The sequence below is a fragment of the Trametes versicolor genome (genome assembly GCF_000271585.1).
Source record: "Trametes versicolor FP-101664 SS1 unplaced genomic scaffold TRAVEscaffold_9, whole genome shotgun sequence".
NCBI lineage: Eukaryota > Fungi > Basidiomycota > Agaricomycetes > Polyporales > Polyporaceae > Trametes > Trametes versicolor.
The window spans coordinates 2,256,789-2,281,233 of NW_007360329.1; the positions used below are offsets into that span (position 1 = coordinate 2,256,789).

General features: G+C 58.0%; 6 protein-coding genes across 6 annotated transcripts in view; 5 read left to right on the forward strand and 1 right to left on the reverse strand.

Moving 5' to 3' along the window:
* Positions 1-1,239: 1,239 nt before the first annotated feature.
* TRAVEDRAFT_39126 (Nrap protein) lies at positions 1,240-5,335 on the reverse strand (the record flags this gene model as incomplete). The annotated part of the gene is made up of 12 exons (XM_008042850.1): positions 1,240-1,287; positions 1,416-1,553; positions 1,610-1,813; positions 1,867-2,908; positions 2,935-3,507; positions 3,563-3,687; positions 3,741-3,839; positions 3,904-3,959; positions 3,982-4,491; positions 4,541-4,718; positions 4,768-5,087; positions 5,137-5,335. The coding sequence occupies 12 exons, from the start codon at positions 5,333-5,335 to the stop codon at positions 1,240-1,242; spliced, it is 3,492 nt and encodes a 1,163-aa protein (XP_008041041.1).
* Positions 5,336-6,681: 1,346 nt separating this feature from the next.
* TRAVEDRAFT_30659 (RTA1-domain-containing protein) lies at positions 6,682-9,260 on the forward strand. The gene is made up of 11 exons (XM_008042805.1): positions 6,682-6,753; positions 6,801-6,890; positions 6,942-7,086; positions 7,146-7,258; positions 7,335-7,357; positions 7,412-7,492; positions 7,556-7,595; positions 7,670-7,838; positions 7,912-7,930; positions 8,013-8,064; positions 8,131-9,260. The coding sequence occupies exons 1-11, from the start codon at positions 6,711-6,713 to the stop codon at positions 8,265-8,267; spliced, it is 912 nt and encodes a 303-aa protein (XP_008040996.1). The 5' UTR covers positions 6,682-6,710; the 3' UTR covers positions 8,268-9,260.
* Positions 9,261-10,206: 946 nt separating this feature from the next.
* Positions 10,207-12,086, forward strand: TRAVEDRAFT_60107 (uncharacterized protein; the record flags this gene model as incomplete). Its single annotated transcript, XM_008043408.1, has 2 exons — positions 10,207-10,350; positions 10,733-12,086. 2 exons carry the CDS (start codon positions 10,207-10,209, stop codon positions 12,053-12,055), a joined length of 1,467 nt encoding a protein of 488 aa, XP_008041599.1. The 3' UTR covers positions 12,056-12,086.
* Positions 12,087-12,702: 616 nt separating this feature from the next.
* Positions 12,703-17,772, forward strand: TRAVEDRAFT_73729 (small oligopeptide transporter). Its single transcript, XM_008043409.1, has 39 exons — positions 12,703-13,157; positions 13,214-13,309; positions 13,381-13,550; positions 13,603-13,716; positions 13,767-13,814; positions 13,872-13,926; positions 13,974-14,002; positions 14,054-14,092; positions 14,169-14,190; positions 14,255-14,389; positions 14,458-14,491; positions 14,557-14,569; positions 14,622-14,648; positions 14,710-14,729; positions 14,785-14,867; positions 14,928-14,972; positions 15,041-15,063; positions 15,112-15,143; positions 15,193-15,224; positions 15,285-15,372; positions 15,440-15,600; positions 15,657-15,669; positions 15,725-15,741; positions 15,794-15,885; positions 15,939-15,957; positions 16,019-16,058; positions 16,118-16,184; positions 16,254-16,281; positions 16,339-16,412; positions 16,473-16,522; positions 16,573-16,590; positions 16,642-16,671; positions 16,722-16,773; positions 16,829-16,878; positions 17,134-17,139; positions 17,193-17,323; positions 17,376-17,436; positions 17,495-17,626; positions 17,689-17,772. Exons 1-39 carry the CDS (start codon positions 13,013-13,015, stop codon positions 17,702-17,704), a joined length of 2,307 nt encoding a protein of 768 aa, XP_008041600.1. The 5' UTR covers positions 12,703-13,012; the 3' UTR covers positions 17,705-17,772.
* A 166-nt stretch (positions 17,773-17,938) lies between these two features.
* TRAVEDRAFT_152672 (BING4CT-domain-containing protein) lies at positions 17,939-20,134 on the forward strand. Its single transcript, XM_008043410.1, has 6 exons — positions 17,939-18,459; positions 18,518-18,622; positions 18,673-18,823; positions 18,876-19,274; positions 19,331-19,594; positions 19,651-20,134. Exons 1-6 carry the CDS (start codon positions 17,984-17,986, stop codon positions 20,065-20,067), a joined length of 1,812 nt encoding a protein of 603 aa, XP_008041601.1. The 5' UTR covers positions 17,939-17,983; the 3' UTR covers positions 20,068-20,134.
* A 574-nt stretch (positions 20,135-20,708) lies between these two features.
* Positions 20,709-24,445, forward strand: part of TRAVEDRAFT_130141 (Nrap protein) — a gene marked incomplete at both ends in the record, with an annotated part of 4,524 nt that continues 787 nt past the window's right edge. Inside the window, 9 exons of the mRNA XM_008043411.1 lie at positions 20,709-20,891; positions 20,945-21,265; positions 21,315-21,492; positions 21,542-22,021; positions 22,074-22,129; positions 22,194-22,292; positions 22,344-22,468; positions 22,523-24,167; positions 24,224-24,427. Of these exons, the coding sequence (XP_008041602.1) occupies positions 20,709-20,891; positions 20,945-21,265; positions 21,315-21,492; positions 21,542-22,021; positions 22,074-22,129; positions 22,194-22,292; positions 22,344-22,468; positions 22,523-24,167; positions 24,224-24,427 (3,291 nt within the window). The remainder of the gene's footprint in view (positions 20,892-20,944; positions 21,266-21,314; positions 21,493-21,541; positions 22,022-22,073; positions 22,130-22,193; positions 22,293-22,343; positions 22,469-22,522; positions 24,168-24,223; positions 24,428-24,445) is intronic.

Consider the following 24,445-nt stretch of genomic DNA (forward strand, 5'->3'; position numbering starts at 1 on the left):
ATCATTAGAAAGTCCTTTATAGGCTCTACAGTATGGTGCTGTTATGGTCTTGATTTACCCAAAACTGGCGAATAAAAAAGGAAATACTTCAATTTTAGTCTTCCAATCCAACACAGAGTAGATAAACTGGTGTTTCAATCACTCTAGTATCTGTCAATTATGAAAGAGGTACAGTAACATATATCATGGCACTCTGACATGTTCTATGTGTACACATAATACCCCATCAAATATTTGATTAGTGTTCTCTCTGGGTGGGAAGTATTGTGGACCCTTCACCACTACTAGTACATTTGCTAGTACCATAGACTTCATAGATATACCCTTATACTATCATGCATACTGTGTTATGAGTCTATCTAGATGCTTGTTCTAGCTTGCGTTTGAGTGTGCATGAAGCCACAGATGTGTAGTGCCAGCTAGGGTTACATAGATGCCCACTGGGGAACATTAGAGTCTGATTACCAGATGGTCAGAGTGGCTGTGTGCAGTGATCTAGTGTCTGACCCTAAAACTCCTAATGGAGGAGAACCCTAACCCAGGTTTTGTAAGTGGAGGATGTATATGGTGCCTATCTCAAAACTAATGGCTGATTAGTGGAGTTTCAATTTTTTCCCATGTACATTGTTTTATGTGACACAAGTTGGCCGGAAGTTCACCCCATAACAAATGATTTCTTTGATCCTCATCAATTATAATTTTTTGGATATGATGCTCACATTGTCCAATCAGAGTTGAGATCTCGCCACAATTATAACTCTGTTGGGATTTTCCCCCTCACTTACATGCCTGAGGGATATACAAATTCTCCCACAAGATCACAAAATTTTCTTACCTTCATTCTCCAGGATGAGATCCCTCATGTTGCAAAAAATTTCATTGATGACCTGCCAATCAAAGGACTGACCCTCCTTCAAGCATGCCTCAAGTGCATGCAGAGTAGTGACAAACATAGCTACCTGTGTCTTTGCTTCAAGCTCTAACCCTTGAGCTCCCTACTATCCTACATTTACTGTTTCCTCACAATTTCTCCTCTCATGACTTCACACAATCTCATTATGGTAATCCTGCTGTAGCTCACCGTGGTAGTAGAGTGGCACATTTAGCCATGACCGTCTGGCCTCTCTGTCGACCCCTTAGCATGACTCAGTATGATGTTCAGCATTTGCACTAATTTTGTACCATATTCAAGTAATCAACTCTTGCCACTCTCACTATGAAAACATGACAACTGTGCTACTATGTATCCCGAGGCACAATCTTTGCAACAAGAGTGCTGCCCAGCCTCTGGACTTCTAGAAACAGTGAACTCTCGTTGAGGACTACAAGCCCCTTATCCTTTTCCTTGCCATTGGCTGCATCCTGAAGCAAATGCTTAGTACGAGAATCCAGATGAAGAACACAGATATGCCCACTTTTTGTGATGGTATGCTCGAGAAGCCGCCCAACGCCCGGAAGGGTCGTGCACTCCGCAGGTTGGGCTGCCAGACAGCACCGATACGGTCACCCCCGAGCGGGTCGTGGAACAGAAGGACCGTGTCCGCATATACATGCTAACGATTCTCTGAGAAAAGGCTCATGCACAGAGAGAAAGGGGGGGAGCACTCACCGACAGGTCACCGTAGAACATCGCGAAGGGGTCGAAGCTGGGCATAATGGACGCGGCCGCGCCCTTCACGATCGCGTTCGCGTACTTGCCCTTCGGCGCCCATACGGACGGGTCGGCGTCGAGCTTCTGGTGGTAGCGAGTGGAGAGCGCCGGATTCAGCTCGATTACGAAGTCGTAGTAGTCGGTAGGGTGGTGGAAAATCGCCTATAACGGGGATCAACGGGTGACCAATATCGAAAGGCCCAACAATCACTGACCTTTACGGTTGACGCACCGGTCTCCAGACCGTTCAAACACTCCCATGTCGCCTTTGCGATGGTGGTGATGCGCCGCGCTACGACAGCATTCGGGCCCGACGACGTCCACATGTGACCGCGTGGGTCGAAGGGCGTCTTCAGCGCCCACGCGACGTCCTTCGAGGTGGTCGTAGGGGGCGCGGTCGAGGAGTCACCAGCAGTCTGATCCGCATTGTCCAACGAGATTTCCAGACCCCCGGTCCAATCCCAATCCTTCAAGAACTCGATGACCTGCGCGAAGCCGCGCTCCTTCCAGCCCGGCGCAAACGTCTTCGCATTCGCAGCGGCATCCGCCACGAATGGCGGCCCCGTGCGCAAGAACACATGCGCGCAGAGCAGCTCAACCGCCTCCTCAGAGACATGTCCGTGCAGCAGCCAGTGGGCCGCGAACCACCGCTTCGTCAACCTAACGGTGTTCGCAAACGCCGGGAACCGATGGTATAGCGCCGCGATCGCGCGGTGATGCCGGGGTGCGTGGATGAACCGGCGCGTGTAGAGTTCGCGCGCATGCAGGGCGAGCTGGCGATCGCGCGCGTCCTCGCCGGTCTTCGCCTGGCGCAGGGCCTTGGGGACGTGCGGCTGGTCGTTGATGATGCGGTCCAGGAGCGTCGCCTCGCGGTCGTGCCAGATGCGCGCGCGGAACGCCCAGCCGTCCGCGGTGATGATGTCGAGCGCGGCCTCGTCCTCGATCTCCGTACGCTCTGGGCGCTCGCCGAACACGACGGTCGCTTGTAGGCCCTTGACGGCGTGCATGAGGATGCTGGCGAGGCGCTCGAAGAACGCGAGCTTCATCTTCTGGATGGCGTGCAGATCGTCTGGCCACCGGGCGGACTTCTCGAACTCGATGATGATCTCCATGACGGGGAGGTACGACGCGCGTTTGGGCAGTGCCGACCGAGAAGGGATAGCGAGCGTAGCAGGGACGAAGACGTCGGTATACCGGAGGGCAGGGGTGACCGGGCTGACATTGAGCACCGCGAGAGGGAACTGCTCATCGAGCGCCCTGAAATGCTTGCGAGCGCATCGAACGCCAAGAGCGCAGACTTGAAGCCGACCGACGCGCTCGAAGCCTGGTATAGGGACGAGATCGACTCGGGCAGCTTCAGCAGCGCGTCGAATTCGGTTTGCCAAGTTTGCACGGCGTCCGCCCCAAGGCCGAAATGACGCGCAAGAAGATGACGCATGATCATAGCAGGGATCCGGGCGCGCTCGTCGGCGTTCTTCACGTCCCAGACGACGCTCTCCGCGATTGAGCCGTCCTTGAAGCGCCTCAGCTCGGCCTTGTCACCCCAGAACTGCCGGAACTGCCTTGTCCTCTCGCTTTCTTGTTCTTCGGCCGGAGGACCGTGGTCGACGAGCCGGAAGGCGTGCTCGCTGTCGAGGATGATTCCGACGTGCACGATAGATGACTGTATCGGAAGAGCCTGCGACGTCGGCCGGACGTCTGAAGAGGCATGGAGGACGGCTATGGCCTTGGCACGGTCCCCGAAACCTCGGCGCAGCGTGGAGACGAGTTGTGCGACTGCTGCGCTGTAGGCCGAGCCATGATCGGCAACATGTTGCGCAGACACTGTACGCATCTCCACAGACGATAGGTCCACCCTGCAATCCTCGCGGTGAGGATCAAATTGTAAATCAGCGCGAATAGATGACACACCTTGCGACTACGTCGAAACGTGCGAGGATGTCACGGTGCTCCTGCAAGAACAGAGGGGCGAAAGTGTCTTCAGATATAGAAGCATGGTCCAGCAGCTCCAAGGTTGATTGAGCGTCATATCTTAACTGGATAGGTATGTTAAACGAGAGTGGGCTGAGAGAAGTATGACCTTTCTCACCGTATCGAGAGAAGCCAAAGGGACGTCCGCCAATAGGTTGACCGACGACGTCGCATCCACGAAGACAGCCTCATGGCTCGAATAGCTGCTAGGAGGGAACTGCAGCGACATAGGCAGTCTGAATGAAACAGAGCCAAACGGATGGGCAAGACCACAAACATACCCGATGTCCATCCTTTGACTTTACGAATACAGCCTCTTCGCCAAAGTTGTGTCGCGCTGAGCAGAATGTGAACAACACGAAACGTGCCAAGAGTTGATGGAATCATACCGAGGAAATCTAAGGCGGCCTTGAAGAGCTGATACGAGCTCAAACCCTTCCCCAAAGGCTTGCGTCTGGCGCCCCTCTTGCCTAGGCCCGCAGGAGGCGGCTCCTCGCCGTTGACAATCAGATCCAAGATCGACGCCCACCATATACCCTTGCCCTCAAAGCCACGTACACACATGCGGCTCCCAAGACCGTAGCCGCGCTGGTTCGCCCAAACTCGGAGCAGTGTGAGTGCATCAACGAAGGAAGGCACGTTCTTTGCCAAAGCGTGTACGTGAAGCAAGTGAGCTCTCGGTGTGGTCATGAGCATATACGCAGTGTTGTACAAGGGCGTCGGCTCCTCCTTGGACTCGTCCTTGAGGGTGGTTGCGCGAATATTGGACCGCGCGGGGGATAGCCGCTGAAGCGGGATGGGCGACTCGCTGATGAAAGGGATAATGCGGACGTGTATAGGGACCTTGCCCGAACTTTTATGCGAGCCGTCTACAACGCGTTAGCTCAGTGAGTGATTCAACAATTGCCAGAAACATACCAGGTTCTGGACGGAGCACAAGGCAGGTCCTTCGTGGGTCACCAGAGATGGACTCATAGAAGAGCTCGCAACGAAGAGTGAACTTCGCCTTAGCGATCGCAGAAGCGACGACACCTAGGTAGTAGGCGCGTTTTTGGAAGACTCGGCTGTTGAGATAGTCTTTCTCCTGAAATAGATTCTACAGAGACGCATAAGAAGTGCAACGGAAAGCTTAAGGGTGTACTCACCGAAGGCATCTCTATTGCGAGATCGGCCGTGAATGGAGCGAAGTCCTTGGCCTTTACGGCAGTCTTCGTGATCCAGCTGCCTGCCAACATTATCTCAGAGGGCTTCTCGAAAGAGACCTTCCAGTTGGTCTCTTCCGTCGGAAGGGGGCGCACATAGGGCACGTCGATGCCCTGTTTAGAGAGCGTTCTTGACGCATGAAGTGGATGCTGAGGTGCGATGGCAGGCAGCTCCATGAGGAGCTTGTGAATAGACAAGAGGAGAGCATCCAACGATTGTGACTTGTCGTATTTGGACGGACGTTGGGGAGCATTGCGTCGATCTAAGACGAATGGTTACGCGTGCCGTAGTGCAACAGAACGGATGCACACGCACCTGCGACTTGAAAGCCGTGGACCTGAAGAGTTCGGACGCATCCTTGATCTTCTTGAGCTCCTCTCCAGTAGGCGGTTTCAGTATGTGCGACCCAGATGGGCCAGCCTCTGCAGAGTTTTCATGGCTGTGGGCCGCCGCGGCCTGGATTCCACCCCAGGCCTCCTCTTCTGCGTCCTGGTCGCTGCCTGACCCCATGCTCTCTTCAGCGGAAGAATGGTCGCTAATGGCATCCTCGTCCGCGTGTAGGCGCTGCGGTACGTAACAGTTTGAGTACTCCGCGCTTTCGAGTGATGGGCGGACGCACCTTTGCCTTTGGCGCAGCTTGCGCTCCCCGCTTCCTCTTCAAATCCTGAGCCATGTTTGAGAACTGAACCTTGCGCGAGGGCTTCCGCAGGCAGTAGTCCACAAGTCCAAGCAATACCCGGAAAGTACGGAATGTAAAGCGAGCGGAGGAGAGTGTGGCGGAAGGAGGACCGGATGGAGAGCCGCTCGTCCAACTTTTTCGCGTAGGCGCCCGGGAGAAGCATTAACGCCCAAGATCCGGAGAGCGATCGAGCGATCATGGCGGGCGCCAACAGGGCCAGGCACCGAGCTTGCACTGCTCCCGGTCACTCTCTGTCCACAACGCGCACACCCGACCATCCTGTGCAATCCGTCTAGCCCAGCTGCGCTCTATGTTCTTGTCTCTGACTGAGGCGCCACAGGAACAGATGCTATTCATTAGCCTGCTATCCTCTGCTTACTTATGTCCTTGCCGGATGAAGTTGCACAGCCCACAACCTCAACCACATATGCACAGCTGGACTCCACCTGCCGCTTGCGAGTGATTTTGACTAGCAGCGTAGGCTGTGCTCGAGCTGGGAAGGTCAGCACGACCAGGCACGACCTGATCAGAACAGTACACTCAATTCATAGTGGTCAAGTTGCGTCACTAGCGATACGTCAGACGAAAAGTAGCCTGTGCTAGCAGTACTGCGTATCTCCTCGAACGTTCGGAGCTGGGCGCCGGCGCCGGCCGCGTGTGGGTATGAAGCCATCGCATGATGCCAGATTCATCCTGCCCGGCGCGCCCGAAAGAGGCCATGCCTCCCCTGGACGGGCCCTTTTCGTGTCACACGCGTAAATCACTGCGATCACGGATGTGTCGTCGAAACCTCTCGCCTTCGTCCGTTCCCCCTCGCCAAGACGGGTTGCTGCGTTGAGGACAAACAGCGCAGTGGCCTGAGAGATTATGGTGAGTTCGGAAAGAGGGCCGGGAAGATCGGGCACCCGAACTCGGCATGCAAGATCGGATTCCGGAGTCGGAGATCGAGCGCGCGAAGGAGACAGCTTCCGGCCGTGCACTCGATGACCTCCTCCCCATCCGTCAGCCGTCCTTTATTTCCCAGCCATCATACCCATGCCGCCCACACGCCTCTCCCTTTTACCACCAACACGCGTCCTGGGTTTTGACCGCAGCTCCCGCGCGCCCCTGTCGCGCCCTATATAATCCTCGCTTGTTCAGCGCTCCGTGCCGCATCCGAATTCCCTCCCCCTCCGCTCCGGGTCGCTTCTCCCTCCTTTCTCCTCCATGTCGTTTGACAACTTCACTTCTGCGGCCATCGTCGCTGCTCGTGAGTGCATTGATCGCGTAACGTTTCTCGTACTGACAGTCACAAAGAGACGCAACGCGCGCATCGGAGTCCGTACGGTTACGTGCCCACAGAATGGATTTGCATTCTCTTCATTGCGCTCTTCGCGATCACCACTTGTGCGTTCCTTATGTTCTCCTGCCATCTTACTCGCTCAACTTTGCCCGTAGCTGTACATCTCGGACAGGCGGTTTGGTCTAGATTGTGGTGGCTGCTTGGCACGACCGTCCTCGCAGGCGTGATTGAGATTATCGGCTGGAGCGGCCGACTATGGTCCAGCTTGAATCCCACTCTCCTCGACCCCTTCCTCATGCAGTACGCGCTCCCCTCGCCTCTATTCCTCACGCCATTCCGCTAACCTCATTCCCACCCAGGATTACCACGACGATCATCGCCCCTACGCCACTCATTGCCGCCAACTTCGTCATCCTCGGCCGGATAATAAAGCGCCTCGGACAGCAATACAGCCGCCTGAGTGCTATGTGGTGTGCGTACCTCTCCCCTCGCGCTCGCCGTCTATCATCCGCTATCTACGCCAGTACTGACCGAACCGCCCGACACAGACACCATCATCTTCTGCTCCTGCGTACGCCCCCCGACGTTCACCCGTGCCGTCTCCGGACGCTGACCCTCATCACAGGACATCATCGCACTTATCGTGCAAGCAATCGGTGGCGCGAAGGCCTCCACCGCGGTGCAGAACAACCAGGACCCGAACCCCGTATGTTCCGCAGCCCTCTTTCCCACCCCGCGCGTTTAACTGACATATTCTCCCACTCCCCAGGGCGGACACATTATGCTCGGCGGTATCGCTTTCCAGCTCGGTGCGTCTTCCTGCGTCTTCATCGTCCTCCATCTCACATCGGCTGACCGCGCGTGTGATGCATTTTGTCTACAGCCGCCGTGAGCATCTACATGATCCTCGCGGGCGAGTTCCTGCTGCGCTACCACCTCGACAAGCCATTCCACAAGAAGGGCGGTGTGCTCCCCAAGAGCTTCCAGCTCGACAACGGCGTGAAGCTCATGATCGTGGGCCTCGCATTCGACGGCGTCTTCATCCTGATCCGGTACGTCTCCGCAGCGCCCAGCGCCCGCTGTTTTCCACCACCACGCGTTTCTGACATATGATTGTGTGCACAGGTCTATCTACCGTACGATTGTAAGTATCGCCGTGTTCCGCCCGTCCCCGTCGGGCGCGCTACACTTGTTAAGTCCGAGTCGCTGATCTACGGCTATGTCAGGAACTCACGGACGGATGGAGCGGTCGGATTATCGAGACGCAGGTCTACTTCAGTAAGCCCAGCGCTGCAGACCATGACACACCGGATGACTAACTAACATCTCAATCCTATCTGACAGACGTGCTCGACGGCGCTATGATTGTACTCGCTATGTTCACGCTTAACTTCTTCCACCCCGCGTGGCTCTTGGGCAAGGCCGACAGCTGGAACGAGAAGGAGCCCAGCGAGACCGACTCGGAGAGGGCGAACGCGTAGATATTACACTTGCTTTGCTTTACAAGCTTCCACTTCCTCTCTTTCGCTCTCCATCGTACTGCATACACACTGCTCGTTCGAGCACAGCGCTATATATATCCAGCTGGGGTGTACATGTGAACACCCGCTATACACACTTACCAGTACCATGACCGACCTCGTAATGTAGAACTAGCTTATCTCTGTAGCCGCGATTCAATTCAGTAGAACTATCACAACGCTTGACAGCTGGGCGAGCCGAACCCAACGCGTACCTCAGTCGCGCCGAGAACTCACCTGCGAAGCTGCGCCATCCATTCCTGATCCACACACACCCAAAAACCGCCGCTGATATCTCTTTAGGCATGTATTCTCCGAACCCGCAGATCCTCCATAGAGTCCTTCCTGCGCAGCGCAATCAGCCCACCAAACACGGCAGGCCCCGAACCTAGTCTTCAATCACGATGACCTCACTCGGACCCGTCCCCCCGCTCGCCCCTGCTCCTGCTGCGCCCAACCGTGCTCTCCGTGCGGGCCGCTCCGCCATCTCGTCCGCCACTTCTTCCGAGAGGTCGATATCGACCGCGCCGTTGCCCATATCCCGCTTCCGCTTCGTCCTCAGCGCTGCGGCACGCGCGGGTCGCTCGTCGTCCGAATCGTCTATCGTGATCGTGTCGCCCGGGGTCGCCGTCCGCGAGGGCGTCGGGCGACCCGACCCTGGCCGCGAGGCGGGGCGGGTGGACGCTGACCGGCCGGATGCGGCGGGCCGGGAAGGGGCGGCGACGGGCGGTGCGGGGGCTTTACCCTTGCCCTTCGTGGCGGCGGAGGGACGGGCGTAGAGCTCTGTCCAGCGGCGCGCGTTGCTGTCGTGCAGGACGCGGTTCCGGACGTACTCTGTTGCTATGCTCGGGACTGCAGGGACGTGTCAGGCGTGCTTCCCGAGGAGCCACGAGCAGGACATACCTAACGGATCCTCTGCGGCGAAGTAGAGGTGATCAATATTAGTACGGAGGCAGTAGAGGGAAGGGACGCACTGGGATTTGGGTCCGTAAGCAGGGAGGAGAGCGAGAGGATGACCTTGAACAGCGAGAGGGCGGGAGACCAGTTGTGCTTGAGGATATCGATACATATTCCACCACGCTCGTTAATATTCATATGATATATACTGGGTAGAATGAGCCCTAGTTTCTTGAGAACGTCAACGAAACAATGTCACTCACCGCGTCTTGAATGCGAGCTTAGGCGCGGAGAAGCTACGCGGGAGGGGAGAATATGAGCACGCGACCCCTCAGCCACAACCTAACTGCGCATGCGTACGGGTAGTCATGGCCCAGCGTAATCTCCACCTGAAAGACTCCTCCTTCGTATACGCTTCCCTCTGGACCGGGAATGGTGGCGTTCCAGTGGAAGAGGTCGTCGTCGGAGGGCGAGAGCTTGATGGCGCCGAGGTCCTCCTTCTTGAGGTCGGCGATCTCGCGGTGGATGCGCTTAAGCGTCATCTCCACCTTTTCTCAGCATCTCGCTTCACATAAGAAGATAAGGCACGTACTGGGGATACGTGAGCGGGCGCCATAGTGTGGTGTGTGGTTGGGGGTGAGGAGGGGAGGATGTCGGAGGGAGTGGCTGAGGTGAGCGCGAGGTTGAGAGAAACGCCGGCAAGGTGGACGGAACAGGCGCCGACATGCTGACTCAGCAGCCCAAAGGGGATGATGTGGGCGCACGTTGGCGAACGAAGTGACTCTCTCTTCCCCACACCGCCATGTTCTGAGCCCCCTCTCTGCCCCCAGCACCGAAGAGCCCGCCCAGACTGTCGACCTTGAAGAACCTCATACTCCTACGGAACACACACAATGATAACTCGAATATCTGCGTAAACCTGCCGTCGTCTTTTCGAATACACCAATCATCTATAAAGTAACAAACACCAAACACCTTCAACCCTTCTCTCAAACCACCCGCTATGTTTGGCGAGCACGAGTCGGAAAGCCCTCGGGTTCCTAGCCCATGGGACCTATTCCTACCGTCTCCCCCAGACGGTACCCCGCCTCGATCAAGCCCACCGCTGCATAATGGCATACCCAAGCTCGTACCAGAGGTCGAAGAGGTGCGTTCACTTCGTTCCTAGCCCTATACCACTCGTCCATGCACCTAGCCGAGCACATTCTTCTGAGAGCCAAGATTACTCGCCGCCGCCAGGGTCGGTGTGCATGACCTGGTAGGGCCCTGGCCGGATACCCGCTAGACCGCGGTTGGGCCCTGAGGGATTCGACTTGCGGTCGAGGTCAGACGGAGACGCTAGAGAGTGCGACGTGGAAAAAGGTTGGCCAAAGCGGATAATGAAGATACACTTTCTCCAGTGCCGGAAGCGCGAGCGGCAACTTGACGAGCACATGCCGCTGCATCCTGTCTTATTGCGTGCTGACCCCTTGACCTTCGTTATATCTATCTATCTACGACCTTATACTAATAACTTGCGTCCCTTACAGGGCAACGTTGAGTACAAGCTCAAGCTTACCAACATATCCAACGCCCGCTTCGCCCGTTTGGTTACTCAACTTAAATGGCGCCTCCTTGAGGGCGGTGGCCAGGCCTACTACGAGCTCGGCGTCGCAGACTCTGGCGCATTGATTGGTCTCGCCCGCTCTGACCTCGAGGAGTCTCTGGAGACCCTCGAGATGATGGCGGGCGAAATCGGCGCGTCGGTCATCGTCGTCAAAGAGATCGAGGTCCCACCCACGATAGCGGCCCTCGCCGACAAAGAGTCGGGCCTGCACGACCCCGACACTGGCGACTGGAACCGCAAGATGAAGCACCGTGCTCATCCAGCCGACGAAGACTATTCCACTACCGCAACTGAGACCGAAACAGACCTGACGACCGACCTCACCGACTACGACGATATCGCATCGTCCGTGTCCAGCGGCCGCACGCCTGGCATTGCCACTCCCACCTCCGTGTACGCCCGGACGACGGCAATCGTGCACCGCCCGGTCCGCACGAACCCGGAGCGTCCCACAGCCCAGTCTTCTCCCTTCATTACTCCAATAGACGACGATCTTGCGTTATTCTCAATGGAACCCGAGCCCGCGTTCCGCGACGACGCGCCCACGAGCGGCACATACGGCGACGACGAGCTCGAACTCGAGCTCGGACCCCCGCGTCACTCGTCGTACGCCGGCCTCGAGATATCCGCCGTCTACAAGCCCCGCCCTGTTCGGCACCGCATCCGCCCAGGGGCTTCGGCCGCTCTGGGCGCGACCGCTGGCAGGCACGGGAAGCGATACAGCAAGCCCAAGGAGAAGAAGGTGCAGCCGTGGCATCAGCACGTCGCGAACGCCAAGGGCGCGAAAGCGACGGCGGAGCCGCAACTCAGCAAAGAGGAGAAGGCGCTGCAGCGGCGGGTCGCGCGCGATAAGAAGCGGGAAGAGAAGCGTGCGGCCCTGATCGCCCGCGCTACCGAGGGCGAGGCGGGAGTTGTGGGCGCGATCGCTGAGTTCCCCGCATCGGTCCCGCTGGATACGGCGGGCCTAGCGCGGGACTTGGCGACGATGGCGCTGGCCGCGGAGATCGGGCAGGAGGCGAGCACGCTGGCGTCGGGCGCGAGCGATCTGCACGCGGCGGTGGAGGTGGGCAGGAACACGTGCGGAGAAGCGTCGCCCGTGCTAGAAGCGCGACAGCTCGTGGACGGGGTTCGCTCGACGGGCGCGGCGGGGCACGCTGAGCCGCGGCTTATCGTCGAGGCGTTGGTGGTGCGGAAGATGTCGATAGAGGAGGCGACGCTGGACTTTAGTCGGTTCGCGCTCATCTGAAGGTTTGGCGTCGGGTGTGGGCGCGGTTTCCTAGCTTGGACAGCACGTAGTGTTCTATATTTCGCCGCGCTTCCTGTTGTACGTAGGTTCACGATAGGAATACGATACCGCGGAACTTGGACTATTATCGGAGTGGTATCTGCGGTAAAGTGCGGAAGCATATGGACGTGTTGCTTGTGGCGGGAGTGTGTGGCAGGCTCAAGTGCTGCTGCGGAGAGAGAAGATGGCTCGGGGCCTGTGGACTGGCGTGCCTGGCTTGTGTGTGCCCGGGACTAGACGGAGGGGTTGACGCCATCCCCTGCCGGTCTTGGGTGTTCTCACCGGCACGACGGGCGCGGGGACGAGGAGGAGCGGGGGTGTGTGTGTGCGCGGAGGTGGGGGCGACTCGCGCGCGGGCGGAGCGATGAGCTATGTTTTATATGGGGATCACCATGGCACGGTGAGGCTGTTGATATGTCGACGAGGAGGAGAGGGGGTGGACGGAGTGGATGAGAGCGAGACGGATCAGCACCCGACGCTTATCGCGCACGTGGCGGGGTCCCTCGCGCGAGCCCCGTCCTCCTCTCGCTCGCTCCTCCCGCTGCGTCCCCCCTCTCCTCTTTCTCCCATCGTCGCCGCTTCGCTCGCAGCTCGCCGTGTTCCCCCCGCGCGGATCCTTTCTCCCTCTTCTGCCGCGCAGCATCTCCTCTCTCCAAAATATCCCGGCGTCCTGCTGACCGCCCGTTCTCGCGTCAGCGTCCCTCTTCTCCCGAACACTTGCTATCGTCTGCCCTCCCCTCTCTGCCTCCGCTCTCCTTCGCATCCTCTCTGCGCCCCCTCATCTCGCTCACGCCTCGTTTCTTGACCGCTCTCTGTGTTCCCTGAGATCTCGGCATCTATCTATTGCTTCATCTCGCGCGCAGCCTCTGTCTGTGCACACACTCGATCTTCCTCGCGCGTCCCTCCCTCTGGCATGAAATGTCCGCGCTCGTCCAGGAGGACCACCGTGGCTCCGCCTCATCATTAGCAGAATCAGTGCCTGACTCCGCGCACGACTCCGCGCCCGACTCTGCGTCCGTCTCCGGGTCGTTTGGTAGCTCCTTTGGCCGCGAAAAGTCCATACGTGCGCCCCATCCTGCTGCTCGCGCGCGCACTCCCCTCTTACGCCCTGCTCTGTAGGTTCCGTCCACTATGATTCCGAGTCCCTCTCATCACGCATCACCGAGCCCCCCGATTTCTTCGACCCGAACTACGACACCGATATCACCTGGCTCGGTACGTCCCTGTCTCCGCGTGTCTCGATCCGCGGAACCTGACAAGCGCTGTCCACTTCCCCCCGAGAACAGAGGATGATTCTCCCTATCCAGAGGTGCGCTCCGCCGTCGCCAACTTTGACGACCCTTCCATGCCCGTCAACACCCTCCGGGCATGGGTGCTCGGCCTCTTCTGGGCGATCATCATCCCCGGCGTGAACGAGTTCTACTATTTCCGATATCCGTCCATCATGGTCACTGGAGTAGGTGGCTTCTGTTCGCATGATGCTCACAGACACCAATGCGCGCCGCTAGATCGTAGCACAACTTGTCAGCTTTCCGATGGGTCGCGCGTGGGCGCGATGGGTGCCCGCCGTCAAGGTCTTCGGCGTGTCCCTCAACCCCGGACTTTTCACCATCAAGGAACATGTAAGAGCGCAGCCGCTATGATCGTAGAAGCTTGATGCTTAGCTTTGTAGGTCCTGATCACCATCATGGGTGGAGTGGGCGCACAAGCCGCATATGCGGTATGTATCTCGCATATCATCTGCTTCTTTGACCCGCCGCCAATACGACTATGTTAGACGGAGATCATCGCGGTGCAACACGTATGGTACAAGCAAGACTTCAACTTTGCATGTAGGCCCAATTTCATCCGTGCGATTCGCCCCGCTAACTTGTTGCAGACCAATGGATGTTGGTAATGTCGACACAGGTAAGCGGTAGGCTGACCTAGCAACAGTACAGCCCTAACGCGCATCCTCAGCTCATCGGCTTTTCCGTTGGCGGCCTCGCACGCAGACTGGTACGATTTCCTCTCGCACCCGGGCGCGTCTTGTTTCCCTCCGCTCACTATTTCTGCTTATGTTTTTCGATAACAGCTAGTCGCCCCAGCGTCCATGAGTACGTCCCACGCTTCCTCATGTTTTTCACGCTGCCTGAGCATGCTTACCCAATCGTCATGCAGTCTGGCCGAATACCCTTGTCCTCTGTGCGCTCTTCAATACTCTCCATTCGCAAAGCTACGCCGGCATCGGCACGCACAGCGGGCTCAGTCGCGAGCGCTTCTTTGCGTTCGCTTTCCTCTCTGCGGCCCTGTGGTGTAAGTCCCGACAGCCCCGGGCGCTCGCACTGCCCTGTCTGATTATAGCTCATCACTGTCACCGCTAGATATCGTCCCGGGCTACCTCTTTCAGGCTCTCAGGTACGTCAGTCTGGCGTTGGCCGCGCTCGGCCCGCTGCTAACCTGCGGTGGTTGCGGCGGTATAGCGTCTTCACATGGGTACGTCTCCGCATCCTTATCGCTGGCCAATTGACTAAACACCGTTGCGCAGGTCTGCTGGATATGGCCAAATAATATCGTGAGTCCCACATCCCATGTTCGGATGCATACATCATTGCCAACATTACACTGCTCCACAGAAAGTCAACACGCTTTTTGGGTGAGTCGCTTGACCAATCCGAAATGACACACAGCGGCTGAGCGATGGCCTGCAGATACCGTAGTGGCATGGGGTTCTCCCTGCTCTCCTTTGACTGGAATCAGATTGCATTCATCGGCAGTCCTCTTTCGACACCCTGTACGTCCCCCTTGTCCTCCTTACCGCCTACACCATGCCTCATCTAAACTTAATTCCCAGGGTGGGCCGAGGCCAACGTCATTGTCGGTTTCTTGATTTTCTACTGTGAGCTTCTCAAATTCTACATCCGTCCAAGGCCCGGGGAGCTGACTGCTGACCTGCCATGTTTGTAGGGTTCCTTGCGCCCATTCTCTACGTACGTATATTCGACCCAGGGCGCCTGCCGTGATTGACACCCCCGCAGTTCACGAACACATGGCACTCCCAATATATGCCGTACGTACGGCGCGTTCTCGATACCGCGTGTTAGCTAACGCCCTCTTAGTATATCTGCACTAGGACCATTTGATAACACCGGTATGTCATCCGTCTCATTTCACTACATCTCGCGGTAAAAGCTGACGCTCTTGGCTCCAGGAAAACCGTACAACCTAACTAGGATTCTGAACGCTGACTCAACATTTAACCACGAAGCATACAAAGCCTACTCTCCGCTATTTCTTTCGTATGCATATTTTTTCCTCCCGCTACTTCTCAGCGTTGTATACTGATCCATGCACCGCTACCATCAGCGCAACATTTGCTATCTCCTATGGACTCGCCTTTGCGTCCATCACGGCAACGATCGTCCACGCCGCCCTCTACTTCCGCAAGCCGATCATGGTGCACCTGCAGAGGTCGCTCGCCGAGCAGCCTGATGTCCATGCACAGCTTATGGCGAAGTATCCTCAAGGTGAGCCTAAAAATAGAAAACGCCTTGGATCATGCCCGTTGACTCAACCGTATCAGTTCCCGAGTGGTGGTAAGTCTTATAGACGCATCCACCATCTTTTGAACCGTAAATTGACGTTGCGCAGGTATGGATGTATACTAGGTGCGTACCGCCCTCGCCTGCCACGGTACCTCTTGCCGACCGTTCTCTTCAGCTGTTACCTTCGTCTTCGCGTGTCTGGCCATCGAACTCTTCCCGACGCAGATGACAATATGGGCGCTGATCGTCGCGCTGCTCATCGCCCTCGTAAGTCCATTCACCTGTATCTGTGCTCGCTCCATACTAACGCCGAATGTCAGGTATACATCGTCCCAGTTGGTGCGTGCCCTCGATGTTGACCTCTATATTTCCTGGTAGCAACCGTCTTACCCCGCGATAGGCATGATCCAAGCCGTCACAAATCGGCAAGTCGGCCTAAAGTACGTTGCGCGGCCCACACATGCTCCGAGCACCTCTGACCAGGTATCCCCTCCTGCAGCGTGATCACGGAGCTGATCGTCGGCTACATGCTCCCGGGCCGCCCTCTCGCGATGATGATGTTCAAGGTAAGCAGCTTACGTCCCTATCGGTCCCCAAGGACTCCCGGTTGACGGCTCTTCCGCCGTCTTTTGAAGACGTGGGGATATATCACAATGTCCCAAGGTGTGTACTTTTCATACATCAAGGGCCGCTGCAGCAGTGGCTGAGAGCCCTCAACAGCGATGATCTTCACGTCGGACTTCAAGCTGGGACACTACATGAAGATCCCGCCGCGCCCGATGTTCTGGTGCCAGGTGCGTTCCTGATGGACAGGTTGGTCAGATGGCGGTTTGTTTGATGGTCGATATGTGTAGATCGCCGCGACCGTCGTTGCTGGAACCGTGCAGCTTGGAGTGGAGAACTGGTGCGTTTGTAGTTTCGTGAGTGTCGCTGCACGGTCTGACGATGTGACAGGATGTTCTCCAACATCCCGTAAGCATCATTCTACAAAATCGGCTATGCCACGATACTGACATGGAACAGAGAGATTTGTTCTCCTGCACAGAAAGACATGTACGCCTGAAGGTCACTATCTATAGCCCACCACTGACTGTGAGTTACAGCTCCGGATTCACATGTCCAAATACGGAGGTTTTTGCCACAGCTTCCATTCTGGTGAGTGTACACTACAAGTCGCTCTCGGATGCTCACTAATGCCGTACCTATGCAGTTCGGCGTGGTCGGCCCTTCGTTACAGTTCTCCCAGAACCAGCTCTACTAGTACGTCTCTTCTGAGTTTGACGACGACTACTGCTGACATGCCGGATAGTCGTATGTCGACGAAATATTTTTGGCAGGGACGAGAACTGACACCACAGCAGCCCTATTATTTTTCTTCATCGTTGGAGCCGTGTGTCCGCTCGCGATATGGTTGCTCACGCAGAGGTATCCCGACTCGTGGTTAAATTATGTGAAGTAAGTGTTCCTTGCCTCCTCTACGCGCTCCATGACTGACAGAGCTCTGCATCTCTTTAGCTTCCCGTGAGTTCCGCCGACCGTCAGGTCAATCTGACGACTTGCTGACGATTTTGAAGCCTCATGTTCACCGGCATCGGCTACATCCCGCCTGCAAGCGCGGTAAACTACGTGCCGTGGGCAATCATCGGCTTCCTCTTCCAGTATGTCATCCGAAGACGACATTTCCCGTTCTGGGCGAAGTACAACTGTACGTACTAACCTCCATCCCCGTACTCAACGCTGACGCGAGTGACCTGCAGACGTGCTTTCCGCCGCGCTTGACGCGGGGACCGCCATCTCGACGATCCTAGTGTACTTCATGTAGGCCATTGTTTCCTCTGCTCCCCCATCTCGACGATCGCTGACGCTGCCGCTCCAGCCTGCAATATCCGCAGAATGGGCAGATAGGGATGAACACGATCCAGTCATGGTGGGGAAACAACGTGTTCACAAATACCGCGGACTGGAACGGGGTGCCGCTCCGCTCCGTCGTCGAAGGGGATCACTTTGGGTGCGTCTTTTGTGTCTTACCATCTAGTGCCGAATATGCATGTGCTAATGTGTGCGCTGCAGGCCGAACACTTGGTAGACTAGCCGCTTGTTGTAACATTAGATGTATTTGTTGCTGTCGTTCGCAGTGTTTTTATTGGGTTATTGATGTGCACTTTGGAGGAACTTTGAGGACGGTGTGCGTGTCGATAGCCTGAATGCTGAGGCCGTTGTCGAAAGGATGCGCGGTTGCGCCGGCCCGGGAGTACTATGGGCGTCTGTGCACCTGTGGCAAATTTGAGCAAGCGCCGGGAGGAAAGCGAGCGCGAGCTGAGCTTGATCGGCAACCACCAACTGCTTTTCCTCACTGTCTACCACGATGGACTCGCTATTCGCAAAGGCCGACGCGATCAAGCCGCTCAACAAAAAGCGGCGCACAGACGGGCGCGACTCCCGTCCCAAGCCCGGTTCGTCAAAGAAACCCGCTGCTGCCCCCGCCGCAGACCCGACCGCCGCCTCCGTCTCTCAACACACTGCGCTCCCTCGCTCCCTGCGGCCATCCTCACCTCCCCCAGAAAATGCGAAGAAATATGGGCACATCCACAACAAGAAGCTGCGCACGACGCTCACGCGCCAGTCCACGCAAAATGCGCGCTCGCGGCTGCTCGTCAAGGACGCTGAACTTTTGCTCTCGGAGGAGGCGGGGCTCATGGAGGTCGAGGGCGAGATGGAGAAGACGTGGCGGGTGGGTCAGGACGAGGTCGCTGCGGCGGCGGGGCAGCAGGGCGCGCAGGGCCGGCAGGAGTGGAAAATGGACGGCGGGCCGTATCGCACACGGTACACACGAAACGGAAGGTCAGTGAGCTACTTGAACACTAGCAAATATGGCTTCTCACTCTCCAAAAACTGCTAGGCATATAGCTGTGGTAGGGAAAAAGGGCCATGTAGCGACTTTCGACTGGCAGACTGGCACGCTACACGCAGAGCTACAGCTAGGGGAGACCTGTCGCGACATAACGTGAGTTCCAAGCCGCCCAGATCCTGACCGCGCCATGACCCATGTTCCAGGTTCCTGCAGGACCATTCTCATTTTGCCGTCGCGCAGAGTAAATATGTCTTCATATACGACCGCGACGGCGTAGAGCTGCACAAACTCAAATCGCACATCGAGCCCACCCGCCTCGAGTTTTTGCCTTACCACTGGCTCCTCGTCAGCATAGTGCGTATGCCCTCCCCGAGGACCTCCATTCCTTTGTCTCATCACTCCACAGGGCAACCCCGGGTATCTCAAGTACCAGGACACGTCCACCGGCCAACTGGTTGTCGAGCACCGCACAAAACTAGGTGCATGCCAAACTATGTGTCAAAACCCCCACAACGCCGTCATACACCTCGGGCACCAGAACGGCACCGTCACCCTCTGGACGCCCAATCTCCCGCACCCCGCCGTCCGCCTCCTTGCTCACATGGGCCCTGTTGCAAGCGTGTCCGTAGACCCTAGTACCGGCGGGCGGTATATGGCCTCCGCCGGGGAGGACGGTACGGTCAAAGTCTGGGACTGCCGGAATTGGAAAGGTGCCGTCCGGACTTGGAACGCGAGAGGCGGCAGCGCCGAGCTCGAATGGAGTCAAAAAGGCGCACTCGCCGTCGCGACGGGCGGCAGCGTAAACGTACGCTCTCCCCTCTCCGCCCCCCTTGCCCCCGATCTCCCTAACCACGTTTACAGGTCTACGCGAAACCGGCCATCCAGACGCCCTTTGCGCCCCACGTCGCGCCCCCGCTCTATCTCACGCACGCCATCCCGCACCGCCCGCTCACGTCCGTGCGCTTCTGCCCGTTCCAGGACGTGCTCTCCGTCGCGCACGCTGCAGGCGTCTCGAGCATCCTCGTTCCTGGCGCGGGCGAGCCGAACTTTGACAGCGCCGAGGCGGACCCGTTCGAGAACAAGAAGGCGCGCCGCGAGCGCGAAGTCAAGGGTCTCCTCGACAAGGTTTGTTTTGTCTCGCCTCCTGCAGTGTACCGCATTTGCTCACATATCGCGTGCAGATCCAACCAGACGCGATCACGCTCGACCCGTCCTTCATCGGCTCCCTCGCCCCGCCGCCCGTGCTCAGCACCGCCGTGGACGGCGCGCACTCCATCCCGTACGCGCGTCTCCCCCGCTACGAGCGGCTGCGCGCCTCCGGCAAGGCCGACGAGACCGAGGAAAGCGCCACACCCGACGGCGCGGTGAGCACGCAGTCGAAGGCGGAGAAGGAGCGGAACCGGATGCGCGGGAAGAACAAGAGCATGAAGCGCTACCTGCGCAAGCAACGCAAGAACGTCGTCGACCCGCGCGCGCTCGCGGTGAAGAAGAGTCTGGAGGGGGCGCGGGAGGCGAGACGCAAGGCGCGCGCGGTTTCCAGTGGGGAGGAGGGCCCGCAGAAGTACTCGGCGTTGGACCGGTTCAAGCGGGCGAGTTAGTTGTGGTAGGGATGGCGTTTTTTGTAGCCCGGCTGCTTCGGGCTGTCTATCCTGCCAAACAGTTTAATTTTTACTGCCAGCCGCAAGCGCCCCGTCAGTTCCACTTCGCAATCTGAACGCGCACGCCGCAGACCACTGAGTATGTAGTCTGCAACGGGCGGCGCACAGGGTGCATGTATTTGTGTATGCGTTTTGGCAATATGTACTGCTGGGCAGACGAACGCCATTGAAATTACACTGAGCACGGATTGTAAGCCTCGGTCCAGTGCACCGGCCGGTCGTGTGCGTTGTGGATGGGTGTGAGTGAGCGGGAGCAGTGCAGCGTCCGTGCCTGGCTCTCCAGGCGCCCGCCATGATCGCCCTCCCGATCTTGGGCGTCAATCCTTCCTGCGCGAAAAAGTTGGACGAGCGGCTCTCCGTCCGGTCCTCCTTCCGCCACACTCCCTTCTACGGCTGGTGCAAGATTTCATTCTCAGACATGGCTCAGGATTTGAAGAGGAAGCGGGGAGTGCAAGCTGCACCAAAGGCAAAGGTGCGTCCGCCCATCACTCGAAAGCGCGGAGTACTCAAACCGTTATGCACCGCAGCGTCTACACGCGGACGAGGATGCTATTAGCGACCATTCTTCCGCTGAGGAGAGCATGGGCTCAGGCAGTGACCAGGACACGGAAGAGGGGGCCTGGGGTGGAATCGAGGCCACGCCGGCGCACACTGCAGAGGCTGGTCCATCTAAGTCGCACATACTGAAACCACCTACTGGAGAAGAGCTCAGGAAGATCAAGGACGCGTCCGAACTCTTCAGGTCCACCTCATTCAAGTCGCAGGTGCGTGTCTATCCGTTCTGTTGCACTACGGCATACGTAACCATACGCCTTAGATCGACGCTATGCTCCCAAACGTCCGCCCGAAATACGACAAGTCACAACCGTTGGATACTCTCCTCTTGTCTATTCACAAGCTCCTCATGGAACTGCCTGCCATCGCACCTCAGCATCCACTTCATGCGTCAAGAGCGCTCTCCAAACAGGGCATCGACGTGCCCTATGTGCGCCCCCTTCCGACGGAAGAGACCAACTGGAAGGTCTCTTTCGAGAAGCCCTCTGAGATAATGTTGGCAGGCAGCTGGATCACGAAGACTGCCGTAAAGGCCAAGGACTCCGCTCCATTCACGGTCGATCTCGCAGTAGAGATGCCTTCGGTGAGTACACCCTTAAGCTTTCCGTTGCACTTCTTATGCGTCTCTGTAGAATCTATTTCAGGAGAAAGACTATCTCAACAGCCGAGTCTTCCAAAAACGCGCTTACTACCTAGGTGTCGTCGCTTCTGCGATAGCTAAGGCCAAGTCCACTCTTCGCTGTGAGCTCTTCTATGAGTCCGTCTCTGGTGACCCGCGCAGGACCTGCCTTGTGCTTCGTCCAGAACCTGGTATGTTTCCGGCAATTGTTGAATCACTCACAGAGCTAACACGTTGTAGACGGCTCGCGTAAAAGTTCGGGCAAGGTCCCTATACACGTCCGCATTATCCCTTTCATCAGCGAGTCGCCCATCCCGCTTCAGCGGCTATCCCCCGCGCGGTCCAATATTCGCGCAACCACCCTCAAGGATGAGTCCAAGGAGGAGCCGACGCCCTTGTACAACACTGCGTATATGCTCATGACCACACCGAGAGCTCACTCGCTTCACATACACGCTTTGACAAAGAATGTGCCTTCCTTCGTCGATGCACTCACACTGCTCCGAGTTTGGGCGAACCAGCGCGGCTACGGTCTAGGGAGCCGCATGTGTGTACGTGGCTTTGAGGGCAAGGGCATATGGTGGGCGTCGATTTTGGATCTCATGGTCAACGGCGAGGAGCCGCCTCCTGCGGGCCTGGGCAAGAGGGGCGCCAGACGCAAGCCTTTGGGGAAGGGTTTGAGCTCGTATCAGCTCTTTAAGGCCGCCTTAGATTTCCTCGGTATGTTTCCATCAATACTTGGCACGCTTCATGTTGTTCACATCCAGCTTAGCGCGACACAACTTTGGCGAGGAGGCTGTATTCGTAAAGTCGAAGGACGGACATCGGGTATGTTTGTGATCTTACTTATCCGCTCGGCTCTGTTTCACTCATACTGCATGTGCCGCTGCAGTTCCCTCCTAGCAGTTATTCGAGCCATGAAGCTGTCTTCGTGGATGCGACGTCGTCGGTCAACCTATTGGCGGACGTCCCGTTGGCTTCTCTCGATACGGTGAGAAAGGTTATACGTGTCTCAGCACACACGTTTAACATACCTTTGCAGCTAAGATACGACGCTCAATCAACCTTGGAGCTTTTGGACCACGCTTCTATATCTGAAGACACTTTCGCCCCTTTGTTCTTGCAGGAGCACCGCGACGTATTCGCACGTTTCGACGTAGTCGCACGGTATGCCATTCATTTGTGCGTATTTGCACTTTGATACTCACTGTGGGGTTGTAGAGTGGACCTGTCGTCTGTGGAGGTGCGTACAGTGTCTGCGCAACATGTTGCCGATCATGGCTCGGCCTACAACGCAGCAGTCGCACAACTCGTCTCCACGCTGCGCCAAGGTCTCGGGGATCGTGCCAAGTCCATAGCCGTCCTCCATGCCTCTTCAGACGTCCGGCCGACGTCGCAAGCGCTCCCGACACAGTCATCTGTTGTGCACGTTGGAATCATCCTGGACAGCGAGCATGCCTTCCGGCTCGTCGACCACGGTCCTCCAGCCGAGGAACAAGAGAGCGAGAGGACAAGACAGTTCCGCGAGTTCTGGGGCGACAAGGCCGAGCTGAGGCGCTTCAAGGACGGCTCAATCGCGGAGAGCGTCGTGTGGGACGTCAAGAACGCCGACGAGCGCGCCCGCATTCCCGCCATGATCACGCACCATCTCCTCGCGCGTCATTTCGGCCTTGGGGCGGACGCTGTACAAACTTGGCAAACCGAATTCGACACGCTGCTGAAGCTGCCCGAGTCGATCTCGTCCCTATACCAGGCTTCGAGCGCGTCGGTCGGCTTCAAGTCCGCGCTCTCGGCGTTCGATGCGCTCGTCAAGCATTTCAGGGCGCTCGATGAGCAGTTTCCCCTCGCGGTGCTCAACGTCAGCCCCGCCTCCCCCGCACTTCGATACACCGACGTTTTCGTCCCCGCCACACTTGCCATCGCCTCCCGCTCAGCACTCCCGAAGCCCACTTCGTATCTCCCCGCCATGGACATCATCATCGAGTTCGAGAAGTCCGCCCGGTGGCCCGACGACCTGCGGGCGATCCAGAAGATGAAGCTCGCGTTCTTCGAGCGCCTCGCCAGCATCCTCATGCACGCCGTCAAGGGCCTCCAGGCGACCGTCGTGCTCGGCGCGGGCCCGGCGCGCACGGAGATCGCGGACGAGGCCGCACTCGACATCATCACCGCGGACGGCTGGGCGTTCCGCGCGCGCATCTGGCACGACCGCGAGGCGACGCTCCTCGACCGCATCATCAACGACCAGCCGCACGTCCCCAAGGCCCTGCGCCAGGCGAAGACTGGCGAGGACGCACGCGAGCGCCAGCTTGCTCTGCATGCGCGCGAGCTGTATACGCGCCGGTTCATCCACGCTCCCCGGCATCACCGCGCGATCGCGGCGCTCTACCATCGGTTCCCAGCATTTTCGAACACCGTCAGGCTGACGAAGCGGTGGCTTGCGGCCCACTGGCTGCTGCGCGGCCATGTCTCGGAGGAGGCGGTCGAGCTGCTCTGCGCACAGGTGTTCCTGCGCACGGGTCCGCCCTCCGCCGCGGACACCGCCGCTAACACGAAGACGTTCGCCCCGGGTTCGAAGGAGCGCGGCTTCGCGCAGGTCATCGCGTTCCTGAAAGACTGGGAATGGGCCGGCGGCCTGGATATCTCGCTGGACAACGCGGACCAGACCGCGCGCGACGCCCCGGCCGTTGTGCCCCCTACGACCACCGCGAAGGACGTCGCGTGGGCGCTGCGGACGCCCTTCGACCCGCGCGGGCACATGTGGACGTCGGCGGGCCCAAACGCCGTCGTCGCACGGCGCATCACCGCGCTCGCGAAGGCGACGTGGGCGTGCCTACACGCGCTGGAGAGCGGCACCTCCAGCGTGCAGGTGAGTGTCCCCGCGCCTCTCCGTACCGCCCACCCGCTGATCGCTCCCCGTCGCAGGCCCTCTTCCACCACCCGACGGACCACTACGACTTTGTGATCGCGCTCAACCCGGCGCTCTCCACGCGCGCCCACCAGAAGCTCGACGCCGACCCGTCCGCATGGGCGCCGAAGGGCAAGTACGCGAACGCGCGCGTGCAGGACGCCGCCGCGTCCGTCATGCCCGCCTTCGACCCCGTCGCGATGTTCTACGACGACCTGTCGGTGAGTGCTCCCCCCCCC